Genomic DNA, 23401 nt, shown 5'->3' with positions numbered 1-23401 from the left:
GGGTTGCAGGAAGGCTGGGCAGGCAAAATTTGCGCAGTTTTCGGAACGAGCAGGTAGTGGGAGCTTAGCAACCAAAATTGCGCAATTCTTGGAGGGAACTGGCAGCTGGCTGCCGGGACACTTGTAGCAAAAACTGCGCAATTCCTGGAGGGAACTGGAAGTTTGCTGTTGGGTCATTGGCAGCAAAAACTGCGCAGTTCTTGAGGGGAAATGGCAATCAACTACTAGAGCTTGGCAGCAAAAATTGTGCAATCCCTGGAGGGAAATGGCAGTCTGTTGCCGTGAGCTATTGGTGGGAAAAACTGTGTTGATGCTGGGAGGCTGTCTTGCTGATCACCTTTGCGCAGTTTCTGAGCTGAGCGGACTGCTGGGCAATAGAGAGCTTGCTCATGAAAATTGCGCAGTGTTTTGGGTGAGCAGCCGATCGACTATCGGGAGGCCTCGCTGGAAAAACTGCGCAATTTTCCGAGGGAGACAGGGACGGGCACTAGGTGTTTGTTCGGCCTGTCTGCGCAATTTTCTCAGTCAGCGGAGCAGGCAAGGTCTGCAGCCTCTGTGCAATTTTTGAGGGGAGTGAGTCCCGGGGTGGCTGCCGGGTCAAACTCTTTGGTTGACTAGCATGAAGGTGGATTGATTTGCTTGCGGGCAATGTAGCTTGCATGACTTACTTGGTGCTTCTGCGCTGTTCTGGGTGACAGTCGATCAAGTCGATAGCGGGGTGATGGTCCGGCTGTCAGAGTGGAGTCGGTCGTTAGAACTTCAGCAAAAATGACTAAGTGTGTGAACGAGTGAAAGATGCATATGTGATCCTACAAACACACACTTACATGACTTGATGACGAGACGACTCAAACCATCCAGACACACATGTTCAACATGATTGACCGACGGTACAAGTGACAAGCGTGACACTTGTGATTGATCATTGGTCGACCGTGATGACGCTTGCATGACAGTGAATGTGACTCCGTGTATGAGTGCGACAGATGTTTTCATAGCGAACACAACAAGTATACACGAAGCAAAGACCTTGAGCATGACCAGGACATGGTTGCAAGCATGACTTTGACAAAAACATGCAAAAACTTGGGTAAAAAGAACAAACAAGGCGGATGCGAAGACTCACACGAGCTCACGGAGTGAATCGAAGTGTGTGCAATCATCAAGCGAAACTCTCAAGGGAGGCCCCAAAATTGGGTGCACGCCAAAATTTTGGAGGGTGGTTGTAGCCACTACAACATTTGGTGATACACTGGTAGAATTCCAACTTCTCTGTTTTGGTTCATTGATAGCACAGGGCCTTGGTCTTTCGGGGAGTATTAAATTGCTGTGCGTACTTCGACTTCCCCATTTACTCCATGGACATACATGGTTCACCTTTTGCCAACTCAGTCAAACACAGTCAAAAGTTCAGCTTGATCACAGTGTTTCGAATTCGTGAAGGGTAGTTTTTCTCGCGAGTTGAAGATTTTCAGAGTATAAGTTTTCATCTTTGGTGTTGCTCTGCTGCCAGCAGGCCTGGACAATACCCCAGCGGAGTCATGCAAGAACACATGCATTGCTTCATTGCCGGTGAGCTTGGTTAGTACCCTGGTGGAGTTGCATGCTTCACCTCTCTGTGCAGAAAACCTTTCTCTTCTTTCGCCCTGGTATTTTTTTAAGGGGATTGTGCATAGGCACTTATTTATTTTTGGGGCGGAAGAGGGATCCCGACTTATTGAGAGCAGAAGAGGTTGCTTCTTCAAAGAAGCATGTAAGTCCTTTGACATAGGTTTGCTCGTTTAGATTTTCCCCTTCTCCGTTTCTACTAGTTAGAGGAGCTCGAACACAGAGCAGAAGGCTGAGTACAGGCATGGGGCTTCCCAGTGTGGACACAGGTTCATGGTTGGACCAAAACTTCCCTTGCAATTCGTCTTTTCTGTTAGGACTTCATTAGCCGAAGGTTATAACCAAACACAAAGAAAACGAACACAAGATTGGCCAAGTGCTGCAGTGTCACAAGTCTTCATATTTTAGCCACATACTCTATTCAAAAGCCATAACGTAATGGTTGGCAACACTTATTTCCGGAAACAAAAATAGTAAGGTATCAAGCAAACAAAATTAACGTAAGCAGAACAAACAAAATAAAACAAAGACAGTAAGCAACGCTAACAAGATGAAAACAAGAAGCAGCAAGCAGACTATGTACATGGCACGAGCACGGCCCAACCTACTGGAAGCAATGCTTGAGATCTTGGCCGTTGGCAGGAAGGTTGTCAACCCTCCTGTCAAGTGATTGCAGATGGTGTGTGTGTGTGCCAAGCTTCTCACGGACTAGTATTAGGCTACCGGGTTTTGCTACCAGAACTTGGTGGTGTTCCAAAAGACCTTTAAGTGAAGACGACACCACTGCTTCAGATATTGCGTGCAACATAGGCTTAGATGATGGCATGGGGTAGTTGTTTTTATTTTGGGAGCGGTTCAAGTTTCTGAAATCAATGCATAAGCAGATTTCCTTGGATTTCTTACATGCAGAACTTAAATTAGAAACCCATGTATGATGACGAACTTTGTAAGTAATCCAATCATCCAAAATCTTAGTCAATTTTTTCTGTATAAGGAGTTCAAATGACATATGTGTTTTACTTGGCCTTTGTTGCAATGGCTTGGCTCCTCCTTTACCTGGAATCCCGTGTTGGATTACTCACGTGTAGTGTGTACTCAGGTCATCATCTGCCCATGCGGACACATCCTGGTATTGTTTGATCAAGCGGTCAAAGACTTGCCGCTGCTGCGGTGTGCAGTTTGTACCGAGATTGACTATCTTCGGATCGTGATTGGTTCCCAGGTTGCTCTATTCGTTCGTAGTGGTGGACCTGTGGGTTTTGCTGTTTCTTGGCCCTTGACAAAAGTTTTGCAAATCATAGAGCTTGTTGAGAGAAACCACACACTTGGGGATGGGGTTGCCTTTCTTGCTAAGTTGCATAGAAACGGATACAGGAACGGATATGGATACGGGGTTTGAAATGGATACGACAAATTTTCAAAATATCAGGATATGATCCGGCAAGGAAACGACATGCATATATATCTATATATATATATATATATATATATATATATATATTACCATTCATCTTTTAGAATCTAGAATCTATATCTAAAAATGCATAGTCATCGTCATGAATTCAACATAAACAAATCATCATCATTAATTCAGCATAAACATTGTCATCATCATTAGTGATTATTATAACATTCAACATATTATCATCATCATTAATAATGTAATCAGAAATGCTATAGCGTTTGTGCTTTCGGGTCCAACTCCTTCAAAGAACGTGTCATGCATGGCAGATGATATCTATCTTCCTTGGATGACAATTAAAAAGCCCATGGGATCATTGGGATATTTCATCAAGACCTATTTGAACATTTCAATCTTCTCAATGTCAGCTTGGTCTCATGACTATATGCAGGCACAAGATTGGCTAGAGAAGATTTGTTATATTGGAGGGATTTATGAAATCAAGAGCAAAATCAATGACAATTAACAAAACCTTAACCAAAATGAAAATTAATCGCTCAAATAAATCTCTTTACGAAGACATTCATCAAACCCTTTTATTTGCATTTTTGAACATCTATCTTTTTCTTAGTAAGAATCCTTGATAAATATACGAAGTGTCGTTGTTTCTAAAGATTTAGAAAAGACTTTATGAGACTCTGTTTATAGTGAGTTTATTTGCAAATTTGATATCTTCATTTTTATTATTTATTTATGGGTATACAAATTTTCAAGCTTTTTAACATTTTAAGGGTGGATTCTGATCACAATTTTCGTATCCAATTCCAAATCTAAAGTTTCCGATTTTTTGAAACAATACAAAAACGTTTTTACAGCGTTTCGGACAAGAATCATATCCGTTTATGTATCGGGAACGTGGATCCGCGTTTCCGGAAAATTCTTTAGGAGTTTCCAGCAACTTAGCTTTCTTGCCCTCCGCTGCAGTTTTCAGGGGCTGCTTGTGCTTACCTTCATCAGTTGTTATGTCCTTGAAAGCATCAACACTGTTCGCGGGGTGTAGTATCACTTTGAGTGCGACCACGTTGAGGCTGATGGTCCTTTGTAAGCTCAACACGAGCGTTGCTTGTGCACTCGAACTTCAAGCAGCTTGAAATCATGCATTTTCTGTTGTTTTGGGCGACTGAGATATACTCAGTCCTTGAGCCATCATGTGTCTTTGATTCGTCAAAATCCATGGCCCACAGCTTGTCTATACACAGACTGTTTGACATGCTAGTACTGCTGTTACTATTGTTGCTACTGCTACTACTACTATTGGTACAATGCACTGTACATGTTTCATTACCATCAGTTGGGCAAGGAAGGAGTCCCAATTGCATGTCTGGTGGGGTTGGAGCTGGCTGTGCAGGATAACACCCCAATGTTGTTTCTAGGAGGTAGTTGCCAAACATGAGTTCTGCGAAGGCCAACGGTTCATTCTCACCGTTAAGGGGGGTAACATTGTGCTTCATATACCTCTCAGAAAATACCCGAATTTGGTTGCATTTGCCCTTGTACGGAAGCCACATGTGTGACCAATCTGTAGCAAAATATCCGTCTAGCTTGCTGGACCAGTCTCTGCTGAGTAGTAGACTGTATGCTTCTGATATATCCACAACAACTATGTTGATGCATTGGTGGACTCGACTGTCATGAGATAGTCAGATGATCACGTCTCATAGTTCACCAATGGCTGGTACCGATGTTCGATCAAGTTGGATGATTCGCGCGGATGTCTCGCTCCATTATGCATTGATCTTCTTCACAATGGAGAGTGGCATGACGTTGGCAGCTGCGCCAGAATCAACCAAGCAGTTGTGAACATTGTAGTTAAAAATTTCAAAGGATAACAGGAATGGAGGGCAACCTGAGTTTTCTTCTTCCATCCGGAGTGTGTTGAGCACAATAGAAAGTGATCCGGGAGGTGTGCTTGCTCCCTTGCTGGTAGAGGCTGTGCTGTTCGTTGTTGTTTGTCCCAATGTGCGCAGCAAAATGTCTCACTGACTCTGGATCTTAGCTAACTCAAACAAACTGATGTTCGCCCGATTTTTCTTCATGTCATCAACAATGTTGTAGTCCAGAGGTGGTAGACTCACTGAGGTGTCCGGGGTAGAACGGATGTTCGTGTCGTTCGGCAGGGTGTTCTGTAGTTTGCTGTTCATGGAGACACTCTTGTCTGCCGCTGTCTTCCCGGACTTGTTTTGTGTTTTTTGCTTTGGGGCAGCCGGTGGATCGACCTTCCTCATCAACAATCTCATCTTTTCTTGTGCTTCCCCAAGTGTAAGGGGAGCCCCTTTACTCCTGAGATTATATTGGTTACTTTGCTTTGGGGCTGCTTCTTGGTGTTTGTATTCGACATTGCTTGCGAGCACTGATACGCATTCACCACATGCCCAGAACTTGATGGTTCATCAGGTGCAACCTCTTCGTCATCATCAGTGTCTTCCGGCTACTCCTGCATATTATTTTCCGCATCGAGTGTATGACTGCATATAGAGCTTGCGACTCGCTTCCAGTCCGAACAAGAGTTCTCGGGGTGATGTTCTTCGTGGAATGAACAGAACTTGGGATCTGCGCACTGTTCGACCTGGAACACAGATTTCTGCGCAGTTTTTGGAGCGAACCGGTTGCTGCCTGATGAGCTGCTTGCCTACCTCTGCCTGGGCGGATGGCTGCTTGCAAATGTGTCCATTTTCTGTTGTTTGAGCTCAGACACTTTCGTAGTCAAGTTCTTGACGAGGCGAGTGAGGGTTTCAATATCAGTTGCTTCCTTGTCTCTACCCTTGCTCGCCATCGCTTAGGATTTCCTGCTCGCATCTTTGGAGTCCTTTGCTGGTTCATCATCCTTGATGACTCCAATCGCGCGCAGGTCTTTCTCAACAGCAATAGCCTCTTCACAACTTTCCAAGAGTGTTGGTTTCGTAGCTCGCTTGACGAACTGCACAATGCTAGTCAGCAGTGCGGACATGTAGTAATCAACAGTGATGGAGTCATGAGGTTTAGTGTCTGCTGCAAACTTGTTCAATATGCGTGTAAACCTTTGATTGAAGTCTTTTACTTTTTCTTTTCCCTCCATCTTCAGGCTTCCCAATTCTTTGAGTAGCATGGCTAGGGTCTTGTCATCAACAAACTTTTCAAGGAACACAAATTCACCCCAGTTCTGTATAAAGTTCGGTGGAAGGTTGTGATACCATGCAGCTGCGCGACTGTCCAAGGTACATGGAAACAATCTACATGCTACGTCGTCATACCGTACCTCAAGGGTCTGCAAATGCAGGTAGAAGTTGTCCAAGTGATCTTCTTCCTTCACCGTGCTGTCAGGGTTAAACTTGATGTTCATTCTCTCCACTCGCTTCGGCATCTTGTGCAGAACAGCCGGGAGAGCCAATGGTCCCTGAGTCATCCATTCTAGATTTGGGTTAGCCATCTCTTCTTTTTCTTCTGCGTCCTCTTCCTCTCTTTCAAAATCTGACGGTTCTGACTCTGAGTCTGTTGGTTTGTCTCCACCTCCACCTCCTTCGTTGCCTTCCCCTCCGCCTCCTGTATCGGAGTCTGATCCCGAGATCGCAAGAGTGTCTTGTTCGCCTTGTCGGAAGATCGAAGGTTCCTCTCCATCTTCAATAGCTTCTGCCAGACCTTCAAGTGTGGCAAGGACTGCTTCTTCCACTGATGATACAACAACTCCTGTAGGAGTGGCTTTTGGCTTCCTTGATGCGTATGGAAGATGCTGTATGCTTGGGATCAGTCCGACTGCTTTCGCGAATTGGCGAGTGATGGGACGGACAGAGCGAAGTTGGTGATACAGAATCTCGTGTTCAATCTTGGGAGGTGAGGAGTAACCAACTGCAGAGTCGTGCGTAGGTGAGAGGGAGTGCGAGTTACTACCTTGACCAAATGGTTGATGAATGAGTGTGAGAGGATGTTCAACCATATACAACTGGCTGCCCTCCTAGCGCCAGAAATGTTGACGGTGCTGGACCCGCCAACATTCAGGGGATCACCTCGGTATGAAGTCCCAACTAGACCTCACACCGTTTGGTGTGGGAGTCCCATCTGGTATGATGGCTTGGCTGGCATTATCTTAAGGATTTGCCTCAACTCTTGCTTGTCAGCACACGAGAGTGGTCTGCTTTGTCTTCGAGAAGTTAGGTTCGCGTGCGTGGTGATTGCAAGTGTTACTTGTGTCAATGTTTCGTTCATTGTAGAGGGAGAGGGTGAAAGTGAGTCCCAAGTCAGTTGGGAGGAAGTCCTAACTTTGCGAGGAACACACAACACAACAAGACGTGCACATCTTCCGGAGGAACAACCCACGCGAATGCGGCAGTCATAACACACAAGGGAAGATTACACGTACAACACTCAGCGGATGAGTCCACGCAAGTGTAACGGTTGTTATAGCGAGTTTTATGTGAAAGGTTTGTCTGGTGTCCGGGGGGATAACCACCAGGGGCAAGACAATATTAACAACATATACAACACATTTTCATTAATAGATTACGTATTACAACAAATGAATTAGTACAAGTGTGAAACACAGGTTAAAGCAACATCCATCACAAGTGTTCAAGATTAGTCTTACAACAATTACAATACATGTGTGAAAACGTGCTGGCCTGTTAGTAAGCTTCTGAATTAAGCGAAAGTTCCAAGACACATCGTTACACCATACATCACGAACCCCGCGGGCGGGACGTTGGAGCCACTACTTACTTAAAGAAAAGATTACAGACTCTCTTGGCTATGTGGGAGGAGTTGAGGTGAAAAAGTCCTTTGCATGTGCAAATGAGGGGTTATTTATAGGCAAGGGTGAAACTGAACCTTGTGGCTGTTCAACTACCCTCATGACTATTTGACTTCCAAGACTCTCCATACAACAAGTGGGTCTTTTGGACTTCCACTTTACATTACATTGATAGACAGTATGGCCCACAGTAGAGATGTGGACGACATGACTCGACATGATAATGCTGGTACATTTGTGCTGCTGCTAGTGTGCATGTCGAGCTGTAGTGCTGCTGGGTGATGGATGTCCTCATGGTGTGTCACAGCTTCACCTTCGCATGGCAAAGTGTGCGGAGTCTTCGATGGTCGTTGGTTTGCTTGATGTTGCTTTTGCACGTTGCTCATTGCTTGTATGTTGGAAGGCTTGGCAGGTTCGTATGTTCGCGAAAGGTGCATGTTCGTCCGTGAGCACATCTTGCATGTTTGCTCATTCATCCGTCCGCGAACACATCTTTGCATGATCAGCCGTTCGCGAGCACATCTCTTTGCATGCATCGTTTGTTCGTCTGTTGGTGAACATGTCCCTCTGCATGTGCTCCCTTCGTTTATCCCATTCGTCGTCGCGCCATGTTTGTTTTTGTACCTGTTCCTGCAGTCACTCATGACGAGACGACATCAAATCCAAAAACCTCCTAGTCTACCATGATAAGTGATCATTTCGGATGCAGGTGACAGGGAGAGGCAACAAAGTTGCGATGCGGGATGGAGGCTCCAAGCACTGCTGATGAAAACGGTGCAAGAGTCACTGGGTGATGAAGATGGGCAATTTGGATCGACATTGACTGTGCGCGAGGTCTGGCTCAGCTGGAGGACAAAACTACACAGTTTTTGAGGGGGACAGTTTGGGTTGCAGGACGGTTGGGCAGGCAAAATCTGTGTAGTTTCTGGAACAAGCGGGCAGTGGGAGCTTGGTAGCCAAAACTGCGCAATTCGTGGAGGGAACTGGCAGCTGGCTGTCGGGACACTGGCAGCAAAAACTGCGCAATTCCTGAGGGGAATTGGCAGTCAACTGCTGGAGCTTGGCAGCAAAAACTGTGCAATTCCTGGAGTGAACTAGCAGCCTGCTACCGGGAGCTACTGGTGGGAAAAACTACACTGATGCTCGGAGTCTGGCCTGCTGATCACCTCTGCGCTGTTTCTGAGCTGAGCAAACTGCTGGGTAGCAGAGAGCTTGCTCATGAAAACTGCGCAATTTTTTGGGTGAGCAGTTGGTTGACTGTCGGGAAGCCTAGCTGGAAAAACTGCGCAATTTTTTGAGGGAGACTGGGACGGGCATTGGGTGTCTGTCTGGCCTTTCTGTGCAATTTTCTCAGTCAGCAGAGCAGGCAAGGTCTGCAGCCTCGGCGCAATTTTTGAGGGGAGTGAGCCCCGGGGTGGTTGCTGGGTCAAACTCTTTGGTTGACCAGCATGAAGGTGGATTGATTTGCTTGCGGGGAGCGTAGCTTGAAATGACTTACTTGGTGCTTCTGCATTGTTCTGGGTGACAGTCAATCGAGTCGATGGCGGGGTGATGATCCGGTTGTCAGAGTGGAGTCCGGTCGTCAGAACTTCAGCAAAAATGACTAAGTGTGTGAATGAGTGAAAGATGCATATGTGATCTTGCAAACACACACTTACATGACTCGATGACTCAAACCATCCAGACACACATGTTCAACATGACTGACCGATGGTACAAGTGACAAGACACTTGTGATTGATCATTGGTCGAACGTGGCGATGCTTGCACGACAGTGAATGTGACTCCGTGTGTGAGTGCGACAGATGTTTACATAGCAAACACAACCAGTGCACACGAAGCGAAGAATTTGAGCATGACCAGAACATGGTCACAAGCATGACTTTGACAACAACATGCAAAAACTTGGGTAAAAAGAACAAGCAGGGCAGATGCGAAGACTCACACGAGCTCACGGAGTGAACCTGAGTGTGTGCAGTTATCAAGTGAAACTCTCAAGGGAGGCTCCGAAGTTGGGTGCAGGCCAAAATTTTGGAGGGTGGTTGTAGCCGCTACAACACAGGCTTACACCACAAATTATATGGTAGGATCATTGGTTATAACTTATAACACATTAAGCAACTGATGGCGACATATCATTAACTACCTGACTGAATGATGGAGATATGCCATTAGATGTTGGTGTTGATATTTTTTTTTTAACTTCTTGCTGACATTGGAAATTGAGGATTTGCCCCTGCTGTAAGCTTTCAGCACCAACTCCAGGACTGATGGGTATGACTTTGAAAGAGGGAATAAGTTCTATGTGGGTGTTTTAGGAAGTGTTTGTTGAGTGTGGGGGCATTGTTACGTTAACAGCAGAGCTTAATCCTATATTAAAAGCAAATATACAGCGGCAGAAGGAAGCGGGTTCACAATTGAGGTGTAAGAACTTGGTGACAGTGTATAAAGACCTTAGATATTATGATTTCATGCTAAATGTGGTAGATTTCCTATCATATTCATAGCACTGGTGATGGAGCTACTGACATTACATTCTTGGTACTGGGTGCACCTCAGGTACTCTGCACTCTGAGTGTGAGCGCATCTATAACTCTGCTGTAGAATATACACTTTACATTTTTTAGATGCTGCATTGATCTTGTACTCTGCATTTTCATTTCTGATGAATGCGATCATTCTTTTTGCAGACAAAGTTGCAGTTTTCTAGATGCAGTTGGCTTCTTACAACACAGGTTTCAAAGCGAAATAGATTGGGGAGCCACATTTGTATATGGAGACAAAGGACACATAATCATGTGTGGATTGCTTCAAGTGAAAATTACCGTGGTTTTGGACCTCAACCTGTAAAGAAAGTAAAGGTAATTTAGTAATTTATCAATATGAGCTTATGCAGAATTGCCTGAGATTTGGTCTACACGTGTACCTTCTTTTATGCTCTTGCTTACATTTTTCTATCAATTAAATCAGAATCCAGCAAAATGGCAGTGAATTATTGTACCACTCTAATACGAAGCTAGGGCAGATGTTTATTTTTTCGAACATTTTAGACAAATGGCACTTGGATAACAGTTTGCATATCTTGAAATAAAATTTCTTGTAGTTATTTCTAATAAAAATAGTCAATTTATTCTCTCTTGAAAATGTAATGAAAAGGGAAATTGGTTTCTATTGCTTCTTTGAAGCTAAGCACAAAAGCTTCTACATTCAATATAGAGTGATGCATGATTGAATAGGAATTTCAAATGTAGTGCTTGAACAAGTTTCAGATTTCTTTCCGGGATGGAAACATAACAATATGTCAGTGAATTCCTGTGGGTGATCATAAGGGTTAGTGTTGGAGATTTCGGAGTACATTATATTTATTTTGCTATATGTGTTTCTTGCATGTTATTTTTGCTAGTTTTTGCAGAATCTAGTGTTAGAAAGAAGGTTGGAATTCCAGATGCAACTGATGGTTAAAAATATTGATGGAGAAAGAAAATTCATTAAATGATGAATTTTATTCCCCTCTGACATTTTGTCTTAATATGCTTATTCAGAAAAGTGTTGGCAAACCTCCAGGAGAAGAGAATGATGTTGTATCAAAGGCACGGTACACTCTCTAGCTTTCTACAGGAAGCTCTTTGTGGATGGTTTATTCACATCCTAAGAATGTATACTTTTTACTTTTGAGTTTGTTTCAGACAACTAAATCCAAAGTAGTTTTTGTAGTCATTATTGTAAATTAATTTAGACGGTTTATTCACATCCTATGAATGTATAATTTTTAGTTTTGAGTTTGTTTCGGACAACTAAATATTAACTATAATCGACTTTTCTTAGTCAATATTGTAAATTATTGCTTGAAATTTTCATCTGCCACATATCAGCCAATGACATTGACAGTTTAGTCGATAGTTAATGCAAGTATATTTGCGATAAATGCAAACTGGAAAAGTTGACAGAGTTCTGTGTAATGTCCCCATTTTAATTTCCTCTATAGTACAACCTGGATGGGTTTCTAGGGTATGTGATGGCCAGGCCGCAGGATTACATCATCAGGGGTTCCTGAGGGGTTTTGAGGAGTTTTTACGATATTTGATGGCATTTGCTTGGCATATTCCATCATCCACACAACTTGCCTTTTGTTTTGTTGCACTATGACAATTTTCATAACACGGGGTTATTACTGTGCCTGACTTAATTAATTACGTTTGAGGTGGCATTCCGGGAACAATATTTGATGGAATACCTCAATGTAATAGCTCGTTGAAATTGGAATGACAAGATCTACAAGGTGGGGTGATGAGAAGAGACTTCCAATGGCCAGATGAAGCATGGTGAGTGATTTACCGATTTCCCAGATTAAAAGTGACTTTAATTAGTTAGTTAATTAAATTAAAAAAAAGGGAAAATAATTAATTGAAGGAAAAAGGCTAAAAGGGACTGAAGAGAAATAAAATTAAATTAAAAAGTCACTTAGATGGAGTCAAAGGGGAGCTTCTAGAATAATATTAAAATAATCAAAATAAGACACTTCTAGAAGCTTGGAGATCTATCTATTGAGCCTTTAAAAGGAGGAGTAGGAGATCATTTGGAGATATCTTGGAGTTGAGCATTTTTCTTGTGGAGAGGTTTGGAGAACCGAGAGTTCCCAGTTTCAGTTGTAGCCCCAGGACGAAAACCCTCTACTGATTAGTGAGAATGGGTGAGAACCCATCTCTTCCATTGATGAATTTATTCAGAATTCATAGGAGCTCTTATTGGTTGCAGTTCTATTTTGGGAGGCCAGATCAAGTGTTGTTGTAGTAGAACTATGCTAAGGCCAGATTTCAGTTGGAGGATCCCATCTCAGAGATTCTCCAGATTTGTAAATCAGTTTTATATTAATATGAAATAACACTGAGATTTCCTACATCCGTAGAATTCCTATTCTTCAGTGCAATTTATATTTCCTTGTTTGCCGTTGATTTTCGGGATTAAATTGTGCAATTTGTTTATCAAATTTGCGGCAATATTTTTCTTAAGCAAATTTTTGAGAAAACTATAAGAAATTTGTATTTGGGATATTACATTTTGGATTTGAGGCATTGTTGTCAAATTCTACTGTCAAAATTGTTGTTTAATCTTAATGTGTAAATTTTCCAGTTGCAATTCAAACTTTCTTAGAACAAGTAAAGGTTTAGAATCTAGATCACTTTAACTGTCAAGTAGAGCTTTCGATTTAGGTACTCTTACACTGCTGAAGTCAATAGCTTGCCTAAGTTACAAGTAGAAAGAGAATAAATGGTTAAGATGCAAACTCTGAGTTACTGTTGGAATTTCTAAGTCTCATTGTTAGAAATCCTTCATGTACTTTCTGATTTATTTCGGCCTACTTGTTCTGTTTAATTAGCAAGTTATTTACCATGTAAATACTGAAAATAAATACAAGTACATGCTCAACACATTACAGATCATCAACTGAAGGAAAAACAAGCACACAAGTGACACCGTTGTTTTTGGACAAATGTCCTCGTAAAAACCCAATGCGGGAAAACTGGGCAACTATCTGAGGCTTTTATTATTAAGAAGTTTCAGAATACAATCTGGGTGCCAGAAATGGCTCACCCAACAGAGAATTCCCTCGGCAGTAGTACCTCTCAGTTGGAGACAGATATTCCGGCTAAAACCCTGGATGAACAATCCCACAACTCTCAGCTCCAATCTGCCCCATGAAATCTCCAGCGTCTGCCTCTAGGGACTGCGTCAGCCTCTCTGGCCCAATGTCACCCCAACTCACCCTGCGTCAGCCTCTGGAGGCCCTGCGTCAGCCTCTAGAGCCTCTACGTCACCCACGCTGGCTCTCTCTGGCACTGCGCAGCTCCTAGCTGGCTCTGCGTGGGCCCTGACTGGCTTTGCATGGCCTCTAGCTGGCTCCACGTCCTTGTCTCCTGGCTTCTGCGCTGATGCTCTCGGTACCCTCTCTGCCTTTGTATTCATCGCCCCTCATCTGCAACTCTGATCACTCCTTCGATTTCCTCAGCAAGCCCTGCCCCAGAAAATTGAATTCTTGATCAACTTGGTGTGTTCTCCAAGTGACCCTCAAGCCTCCTCTTATACTTTTCTTGTTGACAATTCAACGGCTGAGATTAAGTCCCTAATCAACAGCTAAAATTAGCTCTGGCTTGATCCATGACTTCTGGACCCTTCTAACACAATTTTATATTAATTCACATTATTTTTTAATTTTCCCTAAGTATAGACTTAGGGACTCCATTAAAAATATTAATTATTTTAATATCTCCCAAACTGTTTAGAATCTGCCCAAACTAGTTCTGGGTATTGGAGATCTCATGTGCTTTAAACTCTCCACCAATTTTCGTGGCTAGAGCACATCTTGTGCTACCCCAAATCAACACTCCCTCTTTGCGAGGACTGTGCTCTAGTAATACTCCTCACTGAGCATCACCTTGATCATCCGACATCGGTCCTGGTGCTGATGCTAGGCTTGCTACCCAACATCACTGCTGCATCATGTACTGCTACCCATGACCCTGACACTGCCACTGCTGCATTCGTACGACAAACCCACTCATCATGCTGCCCATAGCACTGCCACTGCTAACTATTGCACTGCAACACAGTTAACGAGAAGTAAGTAACCGATCTCCCAACTTTGAGATCTCTGTCAGGCTAGAGACACCCTCAATGCTGAAACTCCCTCTGTCGCTGACACGTGCCCCTTCTCTGACCTCTGCGCTGCTGCAATAACTCCATGCATCTCGCATTGATGCCTCACACTATCCTGGGATCTTGCATTGTAGCTCCCTCTGTCGCTCTATCCGCATCCATCTCTACTGACATTCGCCAGTACCGCTACTCCTCTTCGGGGCTCCCGCAGCAAGATATAATCCAAGAGGCTGGGTACCTCGAGGATCCTGCCCCTCATCGCCTGTAGTTCGTTTGGCTACAACTCGATGTCTCCCCACTTCCTCTCAAGTGGTGTGTGAGCACTCATGCACAGTCATCATCTGTCACCACCTCCTTCTCCGCTCTTGCTGGCGCAGCCTTGGTCTCGAAAGCCTCTCCCTCGCTCTTCTTCCTCAGACACTGGCTCGCATAGTGACCCAGTTCCCCATAGTGGAAAGATTTGACCTTGGAGAGGTCCTTCTTCTTCTTCTGTTTCTCCTGCTTTCTCTCAGATGCTAGGGAAACATCCTCCTCTTCCTCCTTGATTTTGACCCCTTTGCCGCTACTTCCCACCTTGGTCAGCCTTCTGATCTCTTCGTGGCGAAGAGCCGCTCACAGTTCCTCCCAATCTTGAAGGGTCGACCTGCCCAGTATGCTTTGGACAAACACCTCCTAGTCTTCTGAGACTGCGTTCAGGGCTGTCCTCGTCTTCAATTCTTGATCCGGCGTGGCCCCTATGGAAGTCAACTGATCCTGGATCTCCTTCAATCGATCGAGGAAGGTGTTGATCTGTTCTCCCTACTGCATTTGGTATGACCGCAATTGATTTTCTAGTAGCATCTTCCTCTGCACGAAAGTACGCTGATCCATTTCGTCAGGGCCTCCCACATCGCATTCGCTGTTTCCTTTTCGGCAATATGTGGTACTACATGGTCCTTGACCCCGTCAAGGATGATGCTCTTGGCCCTCGCCATTGCCTCCTCATATTTGTCATTCTCAACTGGGTCAACTGGGATCGCTGTTGTCTTCAAGGTGAAGTGCTTGAGATGATCCTTGTCTAGAACATACAAGATTTTGGCCTTCCAGACTACGAAGTTTGAGGCTCCGTCTAGTCTGTCCTGGTCTCTTACCTTGTTCACTGCCATTTCACTGCTCCTCTACTTCCCTTCTGGAAGTTCTCGGTGTGACTCCCTCTAAGCCTCGATTTCCGTCCTGGAAACCCCTCTGTCATTGTTGTGATGCCCCCACTCCGATCGTTAGTGCAAGGCACCATTGATCCGGATTTCTTGGCTAGAAATCCTCAGTAGCAACTCCCTCCTCCTTGGTCTTGCCCTGTTAGGTACTGTTCTGACCACAGTACCCCACCAACTTCACTCCGCAACTTACCCACAACCTCCTATGCCTCAGTGAACTTAAGGTTAGAGCTTCTAGGCTCTGCGCAATCTTGGCACCAGCAAAATCTGCACCTCCTGGCCACGGGCGTCAATCCTTCCTGACTGAGAAAGTTGACCGGGCACTGCGTAGGTTAGGTTTGCTCCCTTTTGCCACTGCGCTGATCCTCCTCCCGGCTCAAACTTGATGACGCAGGCACTGCGTCACCCCTTCCTTGCTGCTTCTCCGCTAGGAACAACTTCTGTCACTTGAGACAACTGTTTCTGCAGCAGCCGCTTTGCTCAGCTGATGCCCTCAGTTCCCCTGTCATCTGCAACCTCGCTCTGATACCATGTTGGATTTTCAAAGTCTAACTATTAGAAATCCTTCATGTACCTTCTGATTTATTTCGGCCTACTTGTTCTATTTAATTAGCAAGTTATTTACCATGTAAATACTGAAAATAAATACAAGTACATGCTCAACACATTACATATCATCAATTGAAGGAAAAATAAGCACACAAGTGACACTGTTGTTTTTGGATTAATGTCCTTGGAAAAACGCAATGCAGGAAAATCGGTGTAGCTATCTGAGGGTTTTGTTATTAAGCAGTTTCAGAATACAATCTGGGTGCCAGCAATGGCTCACCCAACAGAGAATGCCCTTGGCAGTAGTACCTCTTAGTGGGAGATAGATATTCCGGCTAAAACCCCAGATAAACAATGCCACAGCTCTCAGCTCCAATCCGCCCCATGAAATCTCCAGCTTCTACCTTTAGGGATTGCGTCAGCCTCTCTGGCCTAGCGTCACCCCAACTCTCCCTGCGTCAGCCTTTGGAGGCCCCGCGTTAGCCTCTAGAGCCTTTGCGTCACCCACGCTGGCTCTCTCTGGCACTGCGCAGCTCCTAGCTACCTCTGCATGGGCCCTGATTGGCTCTGCGTGACCTCTAGCTGGCTCTACATCCCTCTCTCGGCTTCTGCGCTGATGCTCTCGGTACCCTCTCTGCCTCTCTGCTTCTGTATTCATTGCCCCTCAGCTGCAACTCTGATCACTCCTTCGATTTCCTCAGCAAGCCCTGCCCCAGAAAATCGAATTCTTGATCAACTTTGTGTGTTCTCCAAGTGACCCTCAAGTGTCTTCTTATACTTTTCACGTTGACAATTCAACGGCTGAGATTAAGTCCCTAATCAACAGCTAAGATTAACTCTGGCTTGATCCACGACTTTTGGACTCTTCTAACACAGTTTTATATTAATTCACATTAATATTTTATTAAACTTAGGGACTTCATTAAAAATATTAATTATTTTAATATCTCTCAAACTGTTTAGAATCTGCCCAAACCATTTCTGGGTATTGGAGATCTCATGCACTTTAGCCTTTCCACCAATTTTCGTGGCTAGAGCACATTCGATGCTACCCCAAATCAGTAGTTACAACAATAGTAAAATTTAATGATTTTATTCTTTCATTTACCAAGATCTTGGAAACCCTAGGGTTAACGTGGTAGTGTTGATTTTCCACCACATATGAGAATCTAGGTTAGGGTCTCAGAATCTTTGACACAACCAACTCAAATGCCACAACATCACTACTTTTCACAGCGGAAAAACACACATCAATGAATCATCTAGTGCACATGACAATTTTTAACTTTTTCAAACCCTTCTTTGTTATATTAACAAACTATAATACAACAATATAGGGCTCCTATACTAGGGATCATGGCCCTCATACAATCACTGATACAAGAATACAAACTAGGGTTTGGAGTCAATCACTTTGATTTCCAATCAACCCTGAACAAGACAACACTTGACCTACTTTCTGATCGTGGCCACAAACAACCCTTTCAGTCCACGTATCTTGGACACATCTGCTGGTCCATCTGCTCCCATTCCACAACAACACCAATCTGCCTCTATCAATGAATCCTGCTCCTCTAGGTCACTGAACACGACTCATCAATCTGCCCTCTAGCTGATCATTAGTCCATTAACGAATCAACACATAGGGTCTTCTTGCTAGTTGTTCACAACTCTATCTATGAACAACTCCTAAACTGGCCATTGCTGCTTCTAAGTGTGAAAATTCGGAAAACCGGATCTTATTGCACCAACTGGAAATTATTCACTTAATTGTTATTTTAATTAACAATTTATTTACTATTTCCTACAACAAATACTGAATAACTCACACTGCAACCTACACAAATAAAATTGCGGAAGAATAAACACTGGAAGAAATGCTAGCACACACATATAAATATACACAGTGATTTTTGGATCAATGTCCCTCGGAAAAACCCAACTTGGGAAAACCGGCGCAACTGTGGGGGTTTTATTTTATTATGCATTAGTGAAATTTGAGTACATCTACGGAAGCCCAACTGGCAATCCAAACAACAAGAAAATCTGAGCAAAATACTGAAGGGAATTACTCTTCTCCCACAGGCAATCTTTGGCTAGACTTTCCCTATCAAAACTCAGCCTTCTGGAGCATTGCGTCAGCCTCTGCGCTGCTCTGTGTAGCTGGCTGGACGACTTGCTCTGGACTGGGCTCAGATGAAGTCGTTCTGCCTCTGGAAGCTGAGAAAATTGTCTCTTCTGCCTCATTTGAAGGTGAGAGGTGTAATTTTTATTACTCATACCTCATACAACTTCTCTAGACTACACTTATTACAATTTAAATACAATTTTATTTGCAATTTCAGGCCTGCGGGAAATCTAAAAAATTAAAAAATGACTACTTAGACCTAACCAAATTCCACGAAATTTTTTGTGATCTAATATGGTAATATACATTGACTCTAGACACTAAGATGTGTTAGGGGCTCAACCTTCAAACCGTCACCCCGAATTTGGGGTAAAAAGTGAGTGAAAAAACCCAAAAAATTATCCACCTCTGAAAAAGAAGGGATAATTAACCAGATAAAAAAGGCATTCCAAGGTGTACTCATTTGCGGATCGAGTCCCAACATCCTAGGCCTGTTACAGACTCAAAACTCATCGTTACTAGTAGGGTGTGGAATCTGGGTACATGAAAGATGATGAGAAATAGAAGTAGAGTTTAAAAACTCTGTTGACTGATGATATCTGATGGTACAAGTGTCCTTTGGTACATCCTTGGGCATGGAGTCTTCATATAATCATCAAGTGCCATTGTAGTGGTCAATAAACCCCTCTCCCAGGGTTGGATGGCGAGAGATATTGAGTTGGTATCCTGTGGAGCTGGTTAGGAGGTTAGATGCATCCATGGCCACAATTTAGCAGAGGTTATGGATTACTAGAGGGGCTAGAGGGCCAAACTGTTGTTGGGATCTAGGTGGGATTTTCCATCACATCGTGGAGTCGGTTGGTGATGGTTAGTAGTTACATGATGGACTTAGTGGTTGGGCGCACACACCGTTTCATATCCCCTTCAGATTTCCTGACAACACTAGTGACAAGATGGATCGACAAGGGAGAAGGCAAATTTCATGAGTTGTCATGGCATGTTGGACCTACTTGGGATTGTAGGATGATTAACCTGCTTTGGTAGGAGTTGGTAGGAGGAGGTGGCATTGATAGGCCACCAGACAGGGTATTGTATGGAGACTATGCTCTCTCACTGGTATATTGGACACAAGAGCTACTGAGGATAAACTCAATAGTGTTATTCACTTTAGCATGTTAGGAGTTAGGCCGCTTAGGTCTATTTGGGTAGATGAGGAGATATAGCTCACATCGTGGAGGGATTACCAGCAAAGTGGTAGTAGAGATGGTGACCTTGACAGGATGTGGGATGATGCCTATGGACTCAATCTTAGACCTTGATATCTAGGTGTGTATAGGGGTATGCAGCAGTGCACAATAGTATGTAGAGGAGCACGATGGTGTGCAAGGTTGCATCGTGGTGTAGGAGGAGTGGTTCACATCTTGGTGCGTTCCCTCATAGAGTGACGAACACATTGATACAAAAGGGATACTAGTTGATTAGGGATGATGCAACAACATGTAGTGGGGTCCGACTATGCATAGAGATGTGTGATTGGGTGCAGTTGTATGCCAGGAGACACGAGGATACATGGTTATATGCAGTAGTGTGTAGGGTTGCACTACGAACAAAGGGAGTGCTACTAGCAGGGAGATTCCTTGACAAGGATGTTAGGCATGTCATTGGGGTGGACATACCTAGGTTGGGAGAGTGGATCGGTCATAGTATGGGTTGAGAGCGTCTACACGAGCTCTTGATCATACCCATTAGAACCCATGCATCTTCCACTCATTGGCACCACGTGTAGTTGAGGGGAGTCTTGTTGTTTTCGATCTAGACCCATAGTGTGGATAACGGGACTTGGGGGATTTTCCTAAGACGACGCTATGAGATTTAGTGCCTTAGTGGCACGATAGATATTCTAAAATAGAGGAGCAAGGTCAGTGCACGAGTTGATAGCCAGAGGCTGGGAGATGAGGTGATCTTCTGTAGAGGTGGCATATCGTTAATCATTGAGCCTACACCTGGGGAGCTGGTCACGGGGGAGACACGTGCCACTATTTCCACAGGGCATGTTGGGGTCTTGCACGAGTAGAGGATACCATGTATGATTGAGGCAGTTTTCCAATGGGTGTCTGGGCTCTAAACATTGTATTGGCACATTATCGAGAGGGTGGATGGAAGACTTTGTGGTGATGGTTGGAAGGACAGGATGAATCCACATACATTGAGTCAATTGTGAGCATTAGAAACCCATATATTGGTTGCATTCAGAGGGTAACTATTTGGCACATGCGGTTTCCAACAGTGATCAGTACTACGCAGTGGTAGGCATAGAGCAATTTAACATGCATTAGATTAGTTCATGATATATGGAGCATATATATTGATTGCATGCAGGGACTAGAGATGAGGCACAAATGGATTCCAACAACTGTCAGAGCTATGTCGCAGCAGGTCTGGCTATGGGATCCGAGGATTCAGTTGGTTGATAGATCACTTTGTCTCATGATGAGCGGAGTCATGGCAGAGAGTGACCTAGTTCACTCTTGGGTTGACACATGGGGGTTCGCGAAGGCCTTCATCGTATGGCGAGGTAGGCTTTCCCTGTTGCTGCACAGGTTCGGGGTTAGCTTTGGATGGGTAGGCTTTGGCATCATGGAGATGCTTGGGCGGGATGTATTTGGCATTTGTCAGTATTTCACCATTGGGTTCCAGGAGAGGAGGATACAATATGTGCATGATGGGCAATCAATTGTAATTAGAGTGGCGCAGCGTCGGCATGGTGGCATCTTTTTGAGATTAGCATGGGACCTTGGTATCGAGGGATTCATTTATGACAAGATGGTGCAAGGATTCAGGGTGACTTAGTGGCACATTTGGGACCCCGGTATTGTTTGCAGTGACAGTTTGGTCAGCAGAGAGAGAGAGAGAGAGTGCTTGTTCAAGCATTGCTCGAGGACAAGCAATTTTTGGCGGGGAGGACTGTAATATCCCCAATTTTGTGAGCATGGGAGTCACTAAGGAATTTTGCCCAATTTAGTAATATTAATTAAAAAGGGGCAAATATTATTGTAGAAAGGTGGCTAGTATTATTTTATCGGAGAATAGCAGCAAATTATTATTTTGATATCAGTCTTTCGGATTAATCACATCGCTAGGATTTGGTCGATGTTTCGAACTAGCTAATGTGGTTCATCCTCAAGACAAGGTGAGAAATCAATAGATCTGAGGGAATAAATAGCAAGGATGCATCACTGCCCAGAGTTTGCTGTTGGAAAATAGCCGTTGGGAAATAGTTGTTAGGTAACTTGTTATGTAGTAAATAAATATTTAGTTTCGATATTTTAAAATGATAAAATTAAATTTAGTTATAAAATAGCTGTTGTGTAATAAATAAATATTAAATTTCGGTATTATAAATGGAATATTAGAATTAAATATTAATTTTTAGAGCTAATTAATATTAACTATTGTAGTAATATTGTCTAGAGATAATTAATAATATAGTTTGTTAGGGTTTGACTTATAGTAATAGAAACTAGTTGTTATGAAGTAATATTATTTAGAAATCATAAGTTAAATGTTTAATAGTAATGTCATCTATAAATAGTTAGTGTAGTGTGTTATAAATAGTTAGTGTAGTGTGTTAGGGTCTGACCCTATCTTTTATTGATTGGAATAGTATTTAATTTATTAATAAATTAATATTATTAATTATTATTATAATCTTATAGAGGGACGGTAATATTAAATCATAACAATAATGCTAAGTTGCCGGAAACGGCTACCTCCAACCCCGAAACGGCGTTTTCCCGTTTCGGATCCGGATCCGTGTACGAAACGCCGGAAAAACGCCGGAAAAACGTTTTTGTGCCGTTTTTTTTTCTGGAAACGGGAAGTTTTTTTCACAGCCGTTTTTGAGGCGTTTTTGTCGGAAAAAAATTGCAGTTTTTAAAAAATGAAAACGTTTCCAGGAATCAGTATGCTAGTTGCAAGTTGTGAAGAAGTACACAAGGTCTCATTGGTCTGGAAGCTGATGTATTCAAGACTTAGCGCATTGCTTATGCTCTTCTACTGTTGAGATTGAGGGAAAGAAGACAGTGATCATCCTAACATGGTTTGTCTTGTATGGTCCCTGTAAAATCTATCTCCTGAATCCAATAACTACAGTCAGGAAAAGAGCTAATACCTCTGGTCTGAGTATCTGAGGTAAGTAGTGAGGAATCCTTCACACTCTGTAATAAAAAGGGAATCTCCCCCTAATAAGGTGCTCCTCTAACTCAGTGTCCTGTTTTTGACAAACCTGAAAGAGCTTCTATGATCTGAAATGTGATGATATGTCTTGATCCAAGGTCAATGCGAATGAACCCTGAATTGGCTATGCATCCAGTGATTCCATGTGTACTTGGGTTTTATAATAAGGCCTTCTTTCAGCAGCAAAGTTTCCTTTGAGAACCAGGACCATCGCTGTCCAGGGGGAGGCCTGCAGAAACAGCGATCCCATTTGAGGAGCAAAGTACTTGGAAAGGGAACCGCTCTCTACCTGAAGTTGAGTCATCTAGAGATTACCATAGAGGTAAACTCGGATCATATATGAATCATGAATCATGATAGATCATAGATGATACAGATAGATCATAGATGATACAGATAATCTAGATTCTGAAATATGAATGGTAATATGAATTTTTTATTTTTAATATATATATATATATATATATATATATTATGTGCCGTTTCCTGCCGTATCGTATCCAGATTTTTTGAAAATTTGCCGTATCCGTTTCAAACCCCGTACCCGTATCCGTTTTCTGGTAACTTAGCAATAATGTACCAACGGTATAATATTATTATAGAGATTAATAATAATATTAAATACATTATTTAATATAATTCGATGTATTAATTTCTATGATAATAATTTTAATTTAGTATCAATAAAATAAAAAGACTAAGATGGAAGAATGAAAACTAATCTCATAAGAATGGAGGATGGCTAAAGATGAACCAATGGTATTTCTAATATTATTGATATTATAGAGATTAATAATATTAAAAATTCTTATCTAGATATTTAAATTCACTTATAATACAATTGATTAATA

At 43.1% G+C, this 23401-nt stretch overlaps 1 protein-coding gene across 2 annotated transcripts in view; it reads left to right on the top strand.

Annotated features, from left to right (window-relative positions):
• The window catches only part of LOC149172579 (uncharacterized), a 405339-nt gene that overhangs the window by 5707 nt on the left and 376231 nt on the right, over positions 1 to 23401 (top strand). For both annotated transcript variants that reach the window (XM_089427744.1, XM_089427743.1), the window contains exons 2-3: positions 10481 to 10651; positions 11333 to 11385. In XM_089427744.1, coding sequence (XP_089283870.1) covers positions 10481 to 10651; positions 11333 to 11385 — 224 coding nt within the window. The remainder of the gene's footprint in view (positions 1 to 10480; positions 10652 to 11332; positions 11386 to 23401) is intronic.

The sequence above is a fragment of the Pinus tabuliformis genome, chromosome 4_2, assembly GCF_031772625.1.
Source record: "Pinus tabuliformis cultivar Carrire ecotype Pingquan chromosome 4_2, CPIR1, whole genome shotgun sequence".
Taxonomy (NCBI): Eukaryota; Viridiplantae; Streptophyta; class Pinopsida; order Pinales; family Pinaceae; genus Pinus; species Pinus tabuliformis.
Note: the sequence above shows the minus strand (reverse complement) of the source record. Positions and strands in the feature narration are given on the sequence as shown.